We start from the raw sequence: 13,681 nt of genomic DNA, 5'->3' as shown, positions 1-13,681 counted from the left end.
AAAGCGGTCACTGTAAGTTTCCTCCTGCACCAGTGCACTGCTGACACCCAACTATACAACAAAGGGAGACATGATAAAAGCCTGAGTGTCCCAGTCACTGGCCATTCCATTTTTCCCACTTAACCTGAAGGTACTCAAGTTTTTCCTGAGAAAAAAAACACCTTATAAACCTCCATAAAATATGCAATGAGATAATGAATTCCGTAATATAAAATGTTATCTTACCATCCCATGCATCAAACATGTCCGAGATGAAATAATCCACAAATGAGATTTGGGATTTAGGAATACTACATGTATTCCTATCAAACACAGGCATTACCACAGGTAAACCTTGCCGCTTCTCTTCGTCTGTCTGCAGAAAAGAAAACATTTTTTTTTACACTTAATAATAATTGCTTGTAATTGGAAATATGACATTTTCAGGCAATATGAATTTGCAGTTTTCGCACATCCATGGGAAAAGGGAATAGCCGCTCCAGGTGGGAACCCAGATGAATGAGCTATGACTAAGCACTAGTTTCAGTGTGAAACGCGTCAGTAGTCGTTTTTTTTTTCCATTTGCTGTGACTTGTAGTGCTGTCCTTCTTTTAATAAAGGCTACAATTTGTTCAGAGTGCGGCTGTCCAGAGACAATTTTTGTTCTTGCGTTTCACACATCCATGCTTTGGAAAAATTGAGGATCAGTCAAAGGCAGACTAAAGTGGTGATTTATCCTGAAGCCACAGCATGTATGGCAGGTAGGGAGGGTCCTAGACATGGCTGTTCTTCTCACTCGGAAAGGTGACAATCCTCTCTCAGGTTGCACTGATTAGGATGGCATGCGACAATGGGATTGATTAACTAAAGGCAAATAGACTGCGTAGTGTGCACTTTGCAATAGCAGTTGCCCCAGAGCTTATTAAATGAAGGGAAGCTCTGCTGACTTTCATCAACCAATCAAGTGCAAGCAAAAATGTTGTTTTGCGATTGAATATTCTTTGCAAAGTGAAGCTTCACCTCATTTACTAAACTCTGGAGGAACTACACTTACTTGCCTTTAGTAAATCAATGGCAATCTTCTCACTTTGTCTCTGACCCTCAGAAAAAGACAATAGAAAAACAAAATGATGTATCTGTTTACAGTGTGCCCAGCATCTACTGCAAAGAAAATGGCTACAATTTCAAGAATTCAAGTTGGGAGAACGTTTTTGGGCTGAACATTGGCTGTTCGCCCCATTCAGGGAACACCCGAATTTGCATGGTGTTTGCCCCGCCGAATGCCCTGCAATACACTGCACGCTACACAGGGCATTTTGCACCCTGCTTGAACAAAACCACATTAAGCTGGTTGTTAAATGTGATTTGATTTGTTTTAGTTTCTTTAGAAATTTCATTTTTGCTGCAGCATGTTCTATATATGCTACTGATGTGCCACTTTACAGGCAGACTAAAGGGACCCCTCCCCCCAAGGCATTTTTAATTTTTATTGCTGCACTTTAAGCCCCATCAAAATCACTGCTCCTGAAAAAACTATTGTTTTTTAAAATATAGCTTGCATCGATACATGTCCCCCAGGGTAGTACCCAGACCCCCTTATATGGCGAATTATTTGTATATAAGCCTCGAAACTTGATATTTTTGATTTCTCCTGTTCAGCTCCAATAGACTTCAATGGGGTTTGCTGTTCGGGTTAGAACTTTTCCCCTGTTCAGGAGTTCTGTTTTGAACTGAACAAGGGGGTGTTCGGCCCAACTCTTTTCCTCATTAGTTAAAGAAAAATTTCACCCATATTCAGGGTGTAACATGTAAAATTTTATAGATTTTCTTTTTTTCTGCCTATAAAACGGTCCTGTCTCTAAATGGACACATATGCTAACTTGGAGGGGGGGGCATTTATAAGCAGAACCCCCCCTAAAAGTGGTGTTTTTCATCCCCAGTGTACACAAGGCCTTAAATAAAAATTATGAAATTCTACTAGGGTATGGCCAGATTTACTCTCCACAAGTACCCCAAATGTATGTTGTACCTGAGCAAAATACTCTTCTGATATCCTACCAGCCCACTCAATACACTGCTCTAGTGCTCGGCATGGATTGGAGATGTCTGCACACTTAATAAGCATCCTCTTTATAAGTATCCGATTTTCCGGGGACGTCAAAACAGTTTTAACAGCATCGTCATCACCAGTACCCTATGGAAAAATAAAAATGGTAAACATAAGGGGGTAATACAAGGGGGTAAGTACAAGCAAATATAGCTATAGTACAGTTAATAATATCCAAAATAAAAACAGCCTATACATGTTTAGGTAAATTGTTGACCTCTGCCAGGTTTTAAATAGCTGGCTGTGTCCTTGTTCAGGAGATTTTTTCAGGGGATTCAGGAGATTTTTTGTGAGGGATATCACAAAAAGCAGGAAACAAGGGGAGATCTCCCCAGTGAGGATATAAACAGCAGTTACTGTCACTTCTATTGCAGAGATTCCTCCTCATTTTAAAGTGGACCTTCAGTCATTTTTTTTATCATTCCATCTATTAAATCTTCTGTCCTTGTTGTTTTAACTTTGGATAGCAAAAAATGTTTTTGCCAGTAAATACCTTCTAGAGCCCACTTCCTGTTTCTCATCTGGTAATATGCCTAGACTTATGACATCATGCACTGCTCTCTCTCTCTCATTTTCTCATGCATTTAAGGGTCGGTTACCACTCTATGTCCTAGATCAGGGGTGTCAAACTGGCAGCCCTCCAGCTGTTGCAAAACTACAAGTCCCATGAGGCATTGCAAGGCTAACAGTTACAAGCATGACTCTCACAGGCAGAGGCATGATGGGACTTGTAGTTTCGGAACAGCTGGAGGGCCGCCAGTTTGACACCCCTGTCCTAGATGGTGCAAGAGGGGGCGCCTTGCTTGCCGATATGCCCACTTGCACGTTAATATTTAAATTATGGGATACAGTTAAAAAAATACTGGGCATCTCTTATTCTACTAGATACACTTCAATATGGTAAAATGATAGACTTTCTCAAATTTTGGCCCTTAGAGGCTTTCAGAGATGGGGAAATTAGGAATAACAACTCTAGCTCAGTTATACAAAAACGGTGGGCCAGATTCACGTAGAATTCCGGCGGCGTAACGTATTGCATTTACGTTACACCGCCGCAAGTTTTACGGGCAAGTGCTTGATTCACAAAGCACTTGCCTGTAAACTTGCGGCGGCGTATCGTAAATCCATCCAGCGCAAGCCCGCCTAATTCAAATGGGGCGTGTATCATTAAAATTAGGCGCGTTCCCGCATGCTCCGTTTTGAAATTTCCCGTCGTGCTTTGCACGAAATGACGTCGCACCGACGTAATTTTTTGAACGGCGACGTGCGTTACGTCCTTTCCTATTCCCGGACGACTTACGCAAAAAAATAATAATTTCAAATTTGACGCGGGAACGACGGCCATACTTTAACATGACAAGTCTAAATATAAGCCAAGAAATAGCAGCCTTAACTATACGCCGGGAAAAGCCGACTAGCGACGACGTAAGAGAATGCGACGAACGCACGTACCCTAGTGGATCGCCGTAAACAGCTAATTAGCATACCCGACACGGAAAACGACGCAAACTCCACCCAGCAGGCGCCGAAGTATTACACCTACAATCCGAAGGCGTACGAAGCCGTACGCCTGTCGGATCAAAGCCAGAAGCCGTCGTATCTTGGTTTGAGGATTCAAACTAAAGATACGACGCGGCAAATTTTCTGTGAATCTGGCCCGGTATACTTAAATCCTTTGAAGATCTAAGGAGAGCATTCTCTTTAAAATCTAACTGGTTCTATCAATTCCTCCAACTCAGGCCCCGTACACACGACCGAGTTTCTCGGCAGAATTCAGCCAGAAACTCGGTCGGAGCTGAATTCTGCCGAGAAACCCGGCCGTGTGTACACTTTCAGCCGAGAAAGCCGACGAGGATCTCGGCGAGGAAATAGAGAACATGTTCTCTATTTCCTCGTTGTTCAATGGGAAATTTCGGCTCGCCGAGATCCTCGGCGGCTTCACAAGGAACTCGACGGGCAAAACGATGTGTTTTGCCTGTCGACTTCCTCGGACGTGTGTACGGGGCCTAAGACTTTTTCCCCCTATCCTTGTTCTTGATAAGATAGTACAGGCATGGTCAACAAAAGGTCTTACCTCTGCTACATATAGGGTATTTATTGTTAGAACTTTGCCATTCGCTCTAAGGCTGGCTGGGAAAAAGATATCGGTCCTATCCCCGAGGAGGTCTGGGATGATATTCTTCAGTCCTTGCCCCCCCGGGGGTGTCTCTGTCTCCATCACACAGACTGACACAGATCTTTATTCTTCATAGAGAGTCTATAGAACTCCCCAATTTCTGTATGCAATTGGATTGAAATCTGAGCCAGCCTGTGCTAGATGTGGTAATACAGGTACGCTAATACATCTTTTGTGGCGGTGTCAAAAAAACTTCAACGATACTGGGCGGAGGTGATTGGTAGCCTAAATGGGCTATTGGATACCAATATTCCGGTTGAACGACTTATATGCCTATTGGGATACTGCAATACGTCTATTTACACCTCCTCTACTGGTAACACTATAAGACGCACACTTTTTGTTGCCCGTAGAGAGATTGCTCTTAATTGGACCTCTCCCTAACCGCCGACCGTATCTGTGTGGATTTTAGATCTCAATAGGATTATTCTTTTTGAAAATGTGGCTGTGTGTGGTAAAAAGATGAGCTTGGGCGTGTTATTTGGATATACTGTATATATATCTCTTTTGTGGCCCCAACGACTCCCAGAGCGCTGCTCAGAACTAAGGATGAACTTGGGCGTGTTATTTGGATATACCGTATTTATCGGCGTACAACAATCACAGGCTTACCATTGCCATGAATGCAGCATCACCATTGCTATGAATGCAGCCTTACCATTGCAATCAATGCAGCCTCACATGTGCCCAGAATGCAGCCTTACCATTGCAATCAGTGCAGCCTAATCGATGCCCATCTGCAGCCTCGGAGGGGACAGGGAGGGGGAGGGACAATTGCCGTCAGATTACAGACAGAAGAATTTCTTGTTTACTCTGTGGCCTCTTTAGGACAAAGTCCTGCCTCCTATGATAAACAGAACAATCATCCAATGGCATCCCAGGAACAGGGACTTCCTATTACAGATGCCGCCAAGTAAACAAGAGATTCTCTTTTATGCAATCTGATGGTGCATGTCCTGTCCCCTCCGAGGCAGCGCCGATAAATACGGTATATGTCTTTTGTGGCCCGCAGGCCACATGTGAGGCTGCATTGATTATATATATCCAAATCCTTAGGGGGGCCATATTAAATCACCAGGGGGTCCGCAATTGGCCCACAGGCCGGACTTTGGACATGCCTGTGTTACTGCTATGATGCTACAATAAAGTTTTCTATGGAGAAGCTATTGAGTTTCCCGCTTGTACTTGTTAAGGATTCACTGTGAGCTCAATTAGCCAGAGCACCGATCACTCTGCACACTAATTGCATTATACAACGGTAGAGCTTGGGTGAGTTTTCTGTTTCATGTTACCCTTTTTTAAAATGGATAGGATAATAAATGTCATGCTTTTATATAAAGGAACTAAAGAAAAGCCTTAAAAATCCTAAAAAAAAAAAAAAAAAAATGTATAAGATATTGTTCTGATCCTAAGGGAAATGCACAGTGCGTTTCATTGCAGTTTGCAGACAAACTCTTTAGTCTGTAACAGCTGATGACATGAATAACAGGCCGCACAGTACATGGAAACGGATTATATAAGGTCACTTTAGTTCTAGGTCTTTCAGGCACAGATTTACACACCTCATTCTCTTCGACCGCCGTCAATGGCTTATTGATGCTGTTTACAAACTTGTTGACGTGTTCAAAATGCTTTGTCATCTCTGTTGCTAAAACCATGTCGATGATAGCTTGCCGTAATGTACGGTATTCATTTCTGTTACAAGAACAAAAAACAAACTTAAATATGGTATCCGGCCATTACCCATTACTAAAAAGAAAGCAACGCACATTAATCACATGCTAGCAGAGATAAAAAAGGGGCCGTCCCAGCCGAAAAGCCATTACCAAGAGTACTATATCTTACTAACAAGCCAGTGCTGGGAGAGTGAAGATTTTGTAAAGCCCAACTACACCCAAAACTGCTGTATTCAAGGAAAGCTATAGCCAGCTTTGAAAAGGAACTCCAAAAACTCAAAGGATGATGTGCAAATTTGACTCATCTCTGTAGTCCAGTTTTTTTGACTTACCATTCATTTTGATCCTGCCTTCCAATTCCTTAACGTAATGTCCTTTATACAACATTACAACCCACCTCCTATTATCATTTACCATGTGCAATGTATCATCACACACAGCAAAAGCTATATCATTTTCATTGTAATATATATATATATATATATATATATATATATATATATATATACATATACACACACATACATACATATACACACACACAGTATATATATATATATATATATATATATATATATATATATATATATATATATATATATATATATATATATATATATATATATATATATACACACACACACACACACACACACACAGTGAGGGGAAAAAGGTATTTGATCCCCTGCTGATTTTGCAAGTTTGCCCACTGACAAATAAATGATCATTCTATACGGTGTCTTTAAAAAGTATTCATACCCCTTGAAATTTTCCAAATTTTGTCATGTTAGAACCAAAAACGTAAGTGTATTTTGTTGGGATTTTATGTGATAGACCAACACAAAGTGGCATGTGATTGTGAATTGGAAGGAAAATAATAAATGGTTTTTTTTTTTTTTTACAAATATATGAAAAGTGTGGCGTGCCTTTGTATTCAGCCCTCTTTACTCTGATACCCCTAACTGAAATGTAGTGGAACCAATTGCCTTCAGAAGTCACCTAATTAGTAAATATAGTCCAGTTGTGTGTAATTTAATCTCAGTATAAATACAGCTGTTCTGTGAAGCCCTCGGAGGTTTGTTAGAGAACCTTAGTGAACAAACAGCATCATGAAGGTCAAGGAACACACCAGACAGGTCAGGGATAAGGTTGTGAAGAAGTTTAATGCAGAGTTAGGTTGTAAAAAAATATCCAAAACTTTGAACATCTCACGGAGCACTGTTCAATTCATGATCCGAAAATGGAAAGCGTATGACAACTGCAAACCTACCAAGACATGGCCGTCCACCTAAACTGACAGGCCGGGCAAGGAGAGCATTAATGAGAAAAGAAGCCCATGGTAACTCTGGAGGAGCTGCAGAGATTTACAGCTCAGATGGGAGAATCCATCGACAGGACAACCATTAGTGGTCCACTCCACAAATCTGGCCTTTATGGAAGAGTGGCAAGAAGAAAGCCATAGTTGAAAGAAAGCCATAAGAATTCCCATTTGCAGTTTGCGAGAAGCAATGTGGGGGAAACAGCAAACGTGTGGAATAAGGTCCTCTGGTCAGATGAGACCAAAATTGAATGTTTTGGTCTAAAAGCAAAACGCTATGTGTGGCGGAAAACGAACACTGCACATCACCTTGAACACACCATCACCACCATGAAACGTGGTGGTGGCAGCATCATGTTGTGGCGATTGCTTTTCTTCAGCAGGGACAGGGAAGTGTCCCTGTACATTCCCCCCCCCCCCACAGTACTGTTCTCTTCACATCACTCCCACCACACACAGCACTTCCCCCTACAAATCTACCTCCCTACCAATACTTCTTCCTTTACACCCCTGTAACAATATGGCCCATGGGACCCAGAGGCTCTTGCAGGGTGCGGGGTACTCCTGTGTCAGCTTCACCAATGACTCTTGTGTCTAGGGTCATCCTATGTCCACTAGGGGCATAGGATGACTAAGAAATGATATCTCGGATTATATGAGATGGGACAGTAATGATAATTCATGTATTGCAGGATATCTTGAAATATTACAGGTGGTTAATTCTGCCCCCAACAGGTCAATAGTAGAGTGACTCATTCATGTGGGGACACATACTGTTGAGGTGTAAATTGAGATGGCTGACTTTTCAGCTGTAGTGGATTAGCATGTCAATTACGTCTACAAAGGAATGTGTATTGTGTATCAGGTGAGAATAGCTTATTGCGGAGTCAGAACGTCTTGGTAAATGACTAGTAATTAGTTAATGTAGATCAGGGATATGCAATTAGCGGACCTCCAGCTATTGCAGAACTACAAGTCCCATGAGGCATAGCAAGACTCCGACAGCCACAAGCATGACACCCAAAGGCAGAGGCATGATGGGAATTGTAGTTTTGCAACATCTGGAGGTCCGCTAATTGAATATCCCTGATGTAGATTATCTGAATGTCATTATCTAAAGGAATGTGTATTGAGCACCCATTGTGTCATGTTGTGGGTGGAGTTAAGCCATTGTTTCTTGGGGCTTCTGACTGTATATAACAAGCCTGAGTTTACCATTAAAGTATTCATTCTGTTTGGAACCAGAGAACAGAGCTGTGTCTTGTTATTCTGGAGGAAAATCCAAAGGGTCCTGTCTGCTGGATTGTGGAGTGTCGGAAGCCGTCTTGGGTTGGTGGAATGGAATATCGTAACGGCGTTAACCCCTGACCGTTACAACCCCCCTCCCACTTGCCACCCCCATACCTCCCACCCCCACAGCACTGCCACCTTTACATTACCCCCTGCCTCCCCTCCACAGCCATGTTCTCTTGCCTACCTTACAGAGAGTGGAGAGCAGCCGGGAGGCACCGCACCTCTGGATGCAGGATGGGAGCAGGGGGCTGCCGAGCTTAACGTTTCCTATAAACAAGCTGGTGATTGATTGCTAGTGGCTTAGCAACCAATCACCTGCTAGTTAATCTAGAAAGGTAACTCATGCAGCTCCTGCTCCCTCTATCCAGTGTGGTGGTGCCTCCTGCTCTCTTATTGCTTTTCCCTGCCTCCTGATCTCAGGGCTGCCTTGAAAATGATAGCAGTGGAGGCCAGGGGGAAGGAAGGCTTCTATATGGTGTGACCATGGGTCCGGACGGGACAGCTCGGGCCGCATGCAGCACATGGTACGCCATTTAGTGATGCCTGCTATACTGTACCTATACGGCATGCAGTTTAACTGGTACTGTTGTTAAATGCACCAATGCTCTTAAAGGGCCCTGCGTTTTGCACTGCCCACTGGCACTTAGTCACAGAGGTCTATGACTAAGCCCCAATGGTTGGGGTGAAACGTGTCAGAGGGCGTGTTTAGCAGACAAACCGAGGCTGAGGTCATTTCTTATCTCCATCTTACGCATGCTGGTTGGGAGAGTGGTGTCCATTCCACTCGATTGCATGTTACTCCCTGGATGAATATAGTAAGACGTCGGCACCCCATCTCTTAAAATGGGAAGGATCTTCTCAGCTTACGTCAAACTAAACTTTTCATAGGTTAATAGTTCAACTGGCTACATATTAAATCTGGCCAAACCAGCAGGTCCTAAATTCATGAATTATACATTTACTTGAAGATCACCAGATAGTTTTTCTGATACCTCATATGCAATCTTCGTTTACTATTAAACACATTTTCAGCGATTCAGTTGCAAGTTAGAAAAGCCCATTAAAGTACTGTTTGTACCGTCTTACCTCTCCATATTTTTGAATATATTGCACTTGTCATCTCTCGTGGTCAGCTGGAAAGCCAGTGCTGCATGATGGCTCTCCAGCACCGCTGTGTCATTGTACAGGATGGCCAACTCACTTCCAGCATTGCAGAGGAAAGAGTTTGTTCTCCCTGGATGATCCACATCATGAACAGTGGCAGCAATGAGAGCAGCAACCTCATCAATTGGATCCAAGCTTTGCTGGAAAAAAGACAAGAAATCAATAATAGTGCAATCTGGCACATTTGTGAAAATGCTGCTAATCGTTCTATGCTCCCCTGGGATAGGAATACATATATTAATCGATTACAGTATCAGCAAATGTTACAAGTCAGGCTCACTTCAATGTGTTATTGCAAAAAACATAAGTGACACTTTGCCAAGTTCTTCTATGTGTTGATACACCTTAATAAATAAACGCTGGTAAACAAAGCTAATTAACGCCCCCTAGTAACTTTCGAAACCACCACTGCGCACAGGATAAACTTGATTACCTACAGCTGCTACTTAAATAGAAATGTATATAGTGAATCTTTAGTGAAAAAAAATAGTAGCGCTCTGTTTCATAAAACAGTACTAGTAAAGTGATTATATTAAAATAACATAAATAAACAAACACATAACAATTAGCACATCAAAATTAACAAGTGAAAGTGAATTAATAGTGCATGTGAATGATCCATAAACATATAAAGAAAGTTGAAAAGAAAATAAATTCATATAAAAGTGTCCATAAATCACACCAATCTTCAAGTGATTTAGCAGTGATTGATAATGGATGGTATCTTTCTAGAAGAAATCTTGATACAAACTTTCCACCACACCTCATGTGCTTGTGAATCCACTCCCAAAAAGGAAAAAAAATCACGAAAACAATATGCCTCATATTCACATGTTCGGCACAATAGCTTAATAACCCACCCGGGTTGATAGACAATTCCAACGGTGATCACAAATCAATCAAATCCACATGAAAAAATAAATAAAATGCTTCCAATGGTGAAGTATGTAAAACCAATTTATTAAAAAGTGCTCAGAAATCCTCACTCATTGTACTCACATATTATAAGATTCACACAGACACTTCAATCAAAAAGGTTCTCTAATGAAGGAGACTTGCAGTAAGAGGTTAGGTTATTGTGATCACGGCGGACACAGAACACCCAGCAGATCTCACCCTCCACTTGTCGCTCACTATCCCAGCCGGAACAGCTACCTCCCTCGGCGGAGATAGTACGTAAAATGGAAAAATTGTGTTTACTGCGCTGTACCTCAAAATGAAATATATAACAATGTTGCAACTTATATGTGAGACACACACACCAAAATAACAGAATAAATAAAAAGCTGCGCAAAAGATCTAAATGTAATTGTGCATGTACCCAAAAATTTAGAAATATGTATAAGTAGAGGAAACTGTCTCCTGTCCCCTCCACTCAACTTCAATATAAAATCACACACAACTGGATGTGACCTTATGTTCACTAGACAATCATTGAATGTGTAGGTGATCAAAAATTGCAGGCTAGTTGCCCCTAAACAATGTAAAGATACTAAAAATGTCCACAACAAAGGAGAAACTCCTAGAAGAAGTAATTCCAAAAGGAAGGGGATCTCCCAAAGAAGTAGATTCCTTTAACCAAAGTCCACGGTGACATATGAATAACACCCAGGAAAGAGTAAAAGGGAAAAAGAATCCTCCACCATCAGGCAATGGCCGCTTACCGGACTGTATGATCCCTTAATTAAAAGAGATCACACAAGCTTTGTGGCTTATTTCCCAGCCCTGGGTCTCTGCGAAGGGATTATTCACAAATGTTCCGCTCAAACGTCGACCACAGCAGATAAATAGATGGCCCATGTGGAACAAGAAAACAGGGGCCTGTACGTCAAATTTTTGTGATCCCTATACGTACTATCACCGCAGAGGGAGGTAGCTCTTCCGGCTGGAGAAGTGAGCGAGCAAGTGGAGGGTGAGATCTGCTGGGTGTTCTGTGTCCGCCGTGATCACAATAACCTAACTTCTTACTGCAAGTCTCCTTCATTAGAGAACCTTTTTGATTGAAGTGTCTGTGTGAATTTTATAATATGCGAGTACAATGAGTGAGGATTTGTGAGCATTTAATAAATTAGTTTTACATACTTCACCATTGGAAGCATTTTATTTATTTTTTACATGTGGATTTGATTGATTTGTGATCACCTTTGGAATTGTCCATCAACCCGGGTGGGTTATCAAGCTATTGTGCCGAACATGTAAATGTGAGGCATATTGTTTTGGTGAGTTTTTTCCCTTTGGGAGTGGATTCACATTCCTTTTTTTGTGTCATCCTACCTTGCGCTGATGAAGTCCAGCCTACGGACGTAACGCATATGAGGGGGAGGAGTCACGACAGACGTCACCCACAGCCATCGCTGTTGCAATTGTTTTCTATGCGGTCTGTAAGCACTCGCGTCTGAGTGCCATCTTTGCGAGTAGTTTCGCTTTTGTTTTATCTTTGCAATTAAACACTCCTTATACAGAGAGCACTAGATTGTCTTCATTTATGTTTCATATGCATGTTGGAGACAAAGCTCAGGACCTTGATCGACACCTTTGGTATGCTGATCGATTGGATGTTGTAAGTAGTTATACTGTGAATGAGTTACATGCCATGTGACCTATTATAGGTCGAATCAGTGAGGTGAGAGGCCACGTTTGATCCACATTGCATGTCGTCATTTTCATTGTGCCTTTTCACAATCACTTGTGGACTGTTTCTTCTCATGGACATTATTTATTAGTGTTTATATTTACATTTTAGGTTGCGCTGCACTGCTTTTATTGTTATAGTGGATTCACAAGCACATGAGGTGTGGTGGAAAGTTTGTATCAAGATTTCTTCAAGAAATATACCATCCATTGATCAATCACTGCTTAATCACTTGAATATTGGTGTGATTTATGGACACTTTTATATGAATTTATTTTCTTTTCAACTTTATTTATATGTTTATGGATCATTCACATGCACTATTAATTCACTTTCACTTGATAATTTTTATGTGCTAATTTTTATGTGTTTATTTATGTTATTTTAGTATAATCACTTTACTAGTACTGTTTTATGAAACAGCGCTACTATTTTTTTCACTAAAGATTCACTATGTTGATACACCTTGCCTACCCCAGGAGCCAGGAAGCTCTTAATGAGTTTCAACACACCTTAATGACCTTAAATGTCAGAGTTCTAGGTGGGTGTAATGCATCTTACCCTTACCTACCCCTGATACCAGAAAATGTTAATAGGTTTCAATACTTTACCTACACCAGGTGACAACAAGTGTTTAGGATGTGTCAATACTAAGACAACAATAAGTCTGGCGCCATGGGACTGGGACATGGGTTTCTCTGGGAACAGTGTGTGGTGTCCTATGGGACATCAAAGAGCAGATGTGTGGATTAACACACCAGGAGTGGTGTGAAACAATATACAAGCATTCAGAAACAACCACAACTAGGAGCGCTGATTGGAACCATCCTGTATGGACAAATTCTTGGATAAAGTCAGTAGAATAAAATCATAAGTCAATTAATAAGAACATGTGGGAGAGTCGATAGTTGACAACAATTAAAATCTCCTTGCATGAATGGAGCAGCTCTGCAACTTGATCACTACTAGACTTGAAGAAGGGCTACGCATTTCGAGTTGTCACAACAACAGCCACCCACTTACTCTCCTCTTCTCAGCTTGCGCTCCACCACCCTGTGCTTCAAGCCTCCTTCTGGACCAGTGTTCCCCGAGCGTATGACGTCCCGCTCAAACGCTTCCATCTGCCAAATCCTGTCAGTGGTTGCTCTAGATCAGGATATGCAATTAGCGGACCTCCAGCTGTTGCAGAACTACAAGTCCCATGAGGCATAGCAAGACTCGGACAGCCACAAGCATACACCCAGAGGCAAAAGCATGATGGGACTTGTAGTTTTGCAACAGCTGGAGGTCTCCCCCCACAGCGGAGCTCCCTAGATACACAAGGTATTTACTAGAC

At 41.8% G+C, this 13,681-nt stretch overlaps 1 protein-coding gene across 2 annotated transcripts in view; it reads right to left on the bottom strand.

The window, feature by feature from the left end:
• The window catches only part of PDE8A (phosphodiesterase 8A), a 439,096-nt gene that overhangs the window by 5,235 nt on the left and 420,180 nt on the right, over positions 1-13,681 (bottom strand). For both annotated transcript variants that reach the window (XM_040342584.1, XM_040342583.1), the window contains exons 18-21: positions 9,636-9,853; positions 5,825-5,957; positions 2,009-2,173; positions 226-355 (exon numbers count right to left, since the gene is read on the bottom strand). In XM_040342584.1, coding sequence (XP_040198518.1) covers positions 226-355; positions 2,009-2,173; positions 5,825-5,957; positions 9,636-9,853 — 646 coding nt within the window. The remainder of the gene's footprint in view (positions 1-225; positions 356-2,008; positions 2,174-5,824; positions 5,958-9,635; positions 9,854-13,681) is intronic.

This window comes from Rana temporaria, chromosome 3 (assembly GCF_905171775.1).
Source record: "Rana temporaria chromosome 3, aRanTem1.1, whole genome shotgun sequence".
In the NCBI taxonomy this organism is placed as follows: domain Eukaryota; kingdom Metazoa; phylum Chordata; class Amphibia; order Anura; family Ranidae; genus Rana; species Rana temporaria.
The sequence above is the reverse complement of the archived record's forward strand: the minus strand, read 5'-3'. Positions and strand labels throughout refer to the sequence as shown.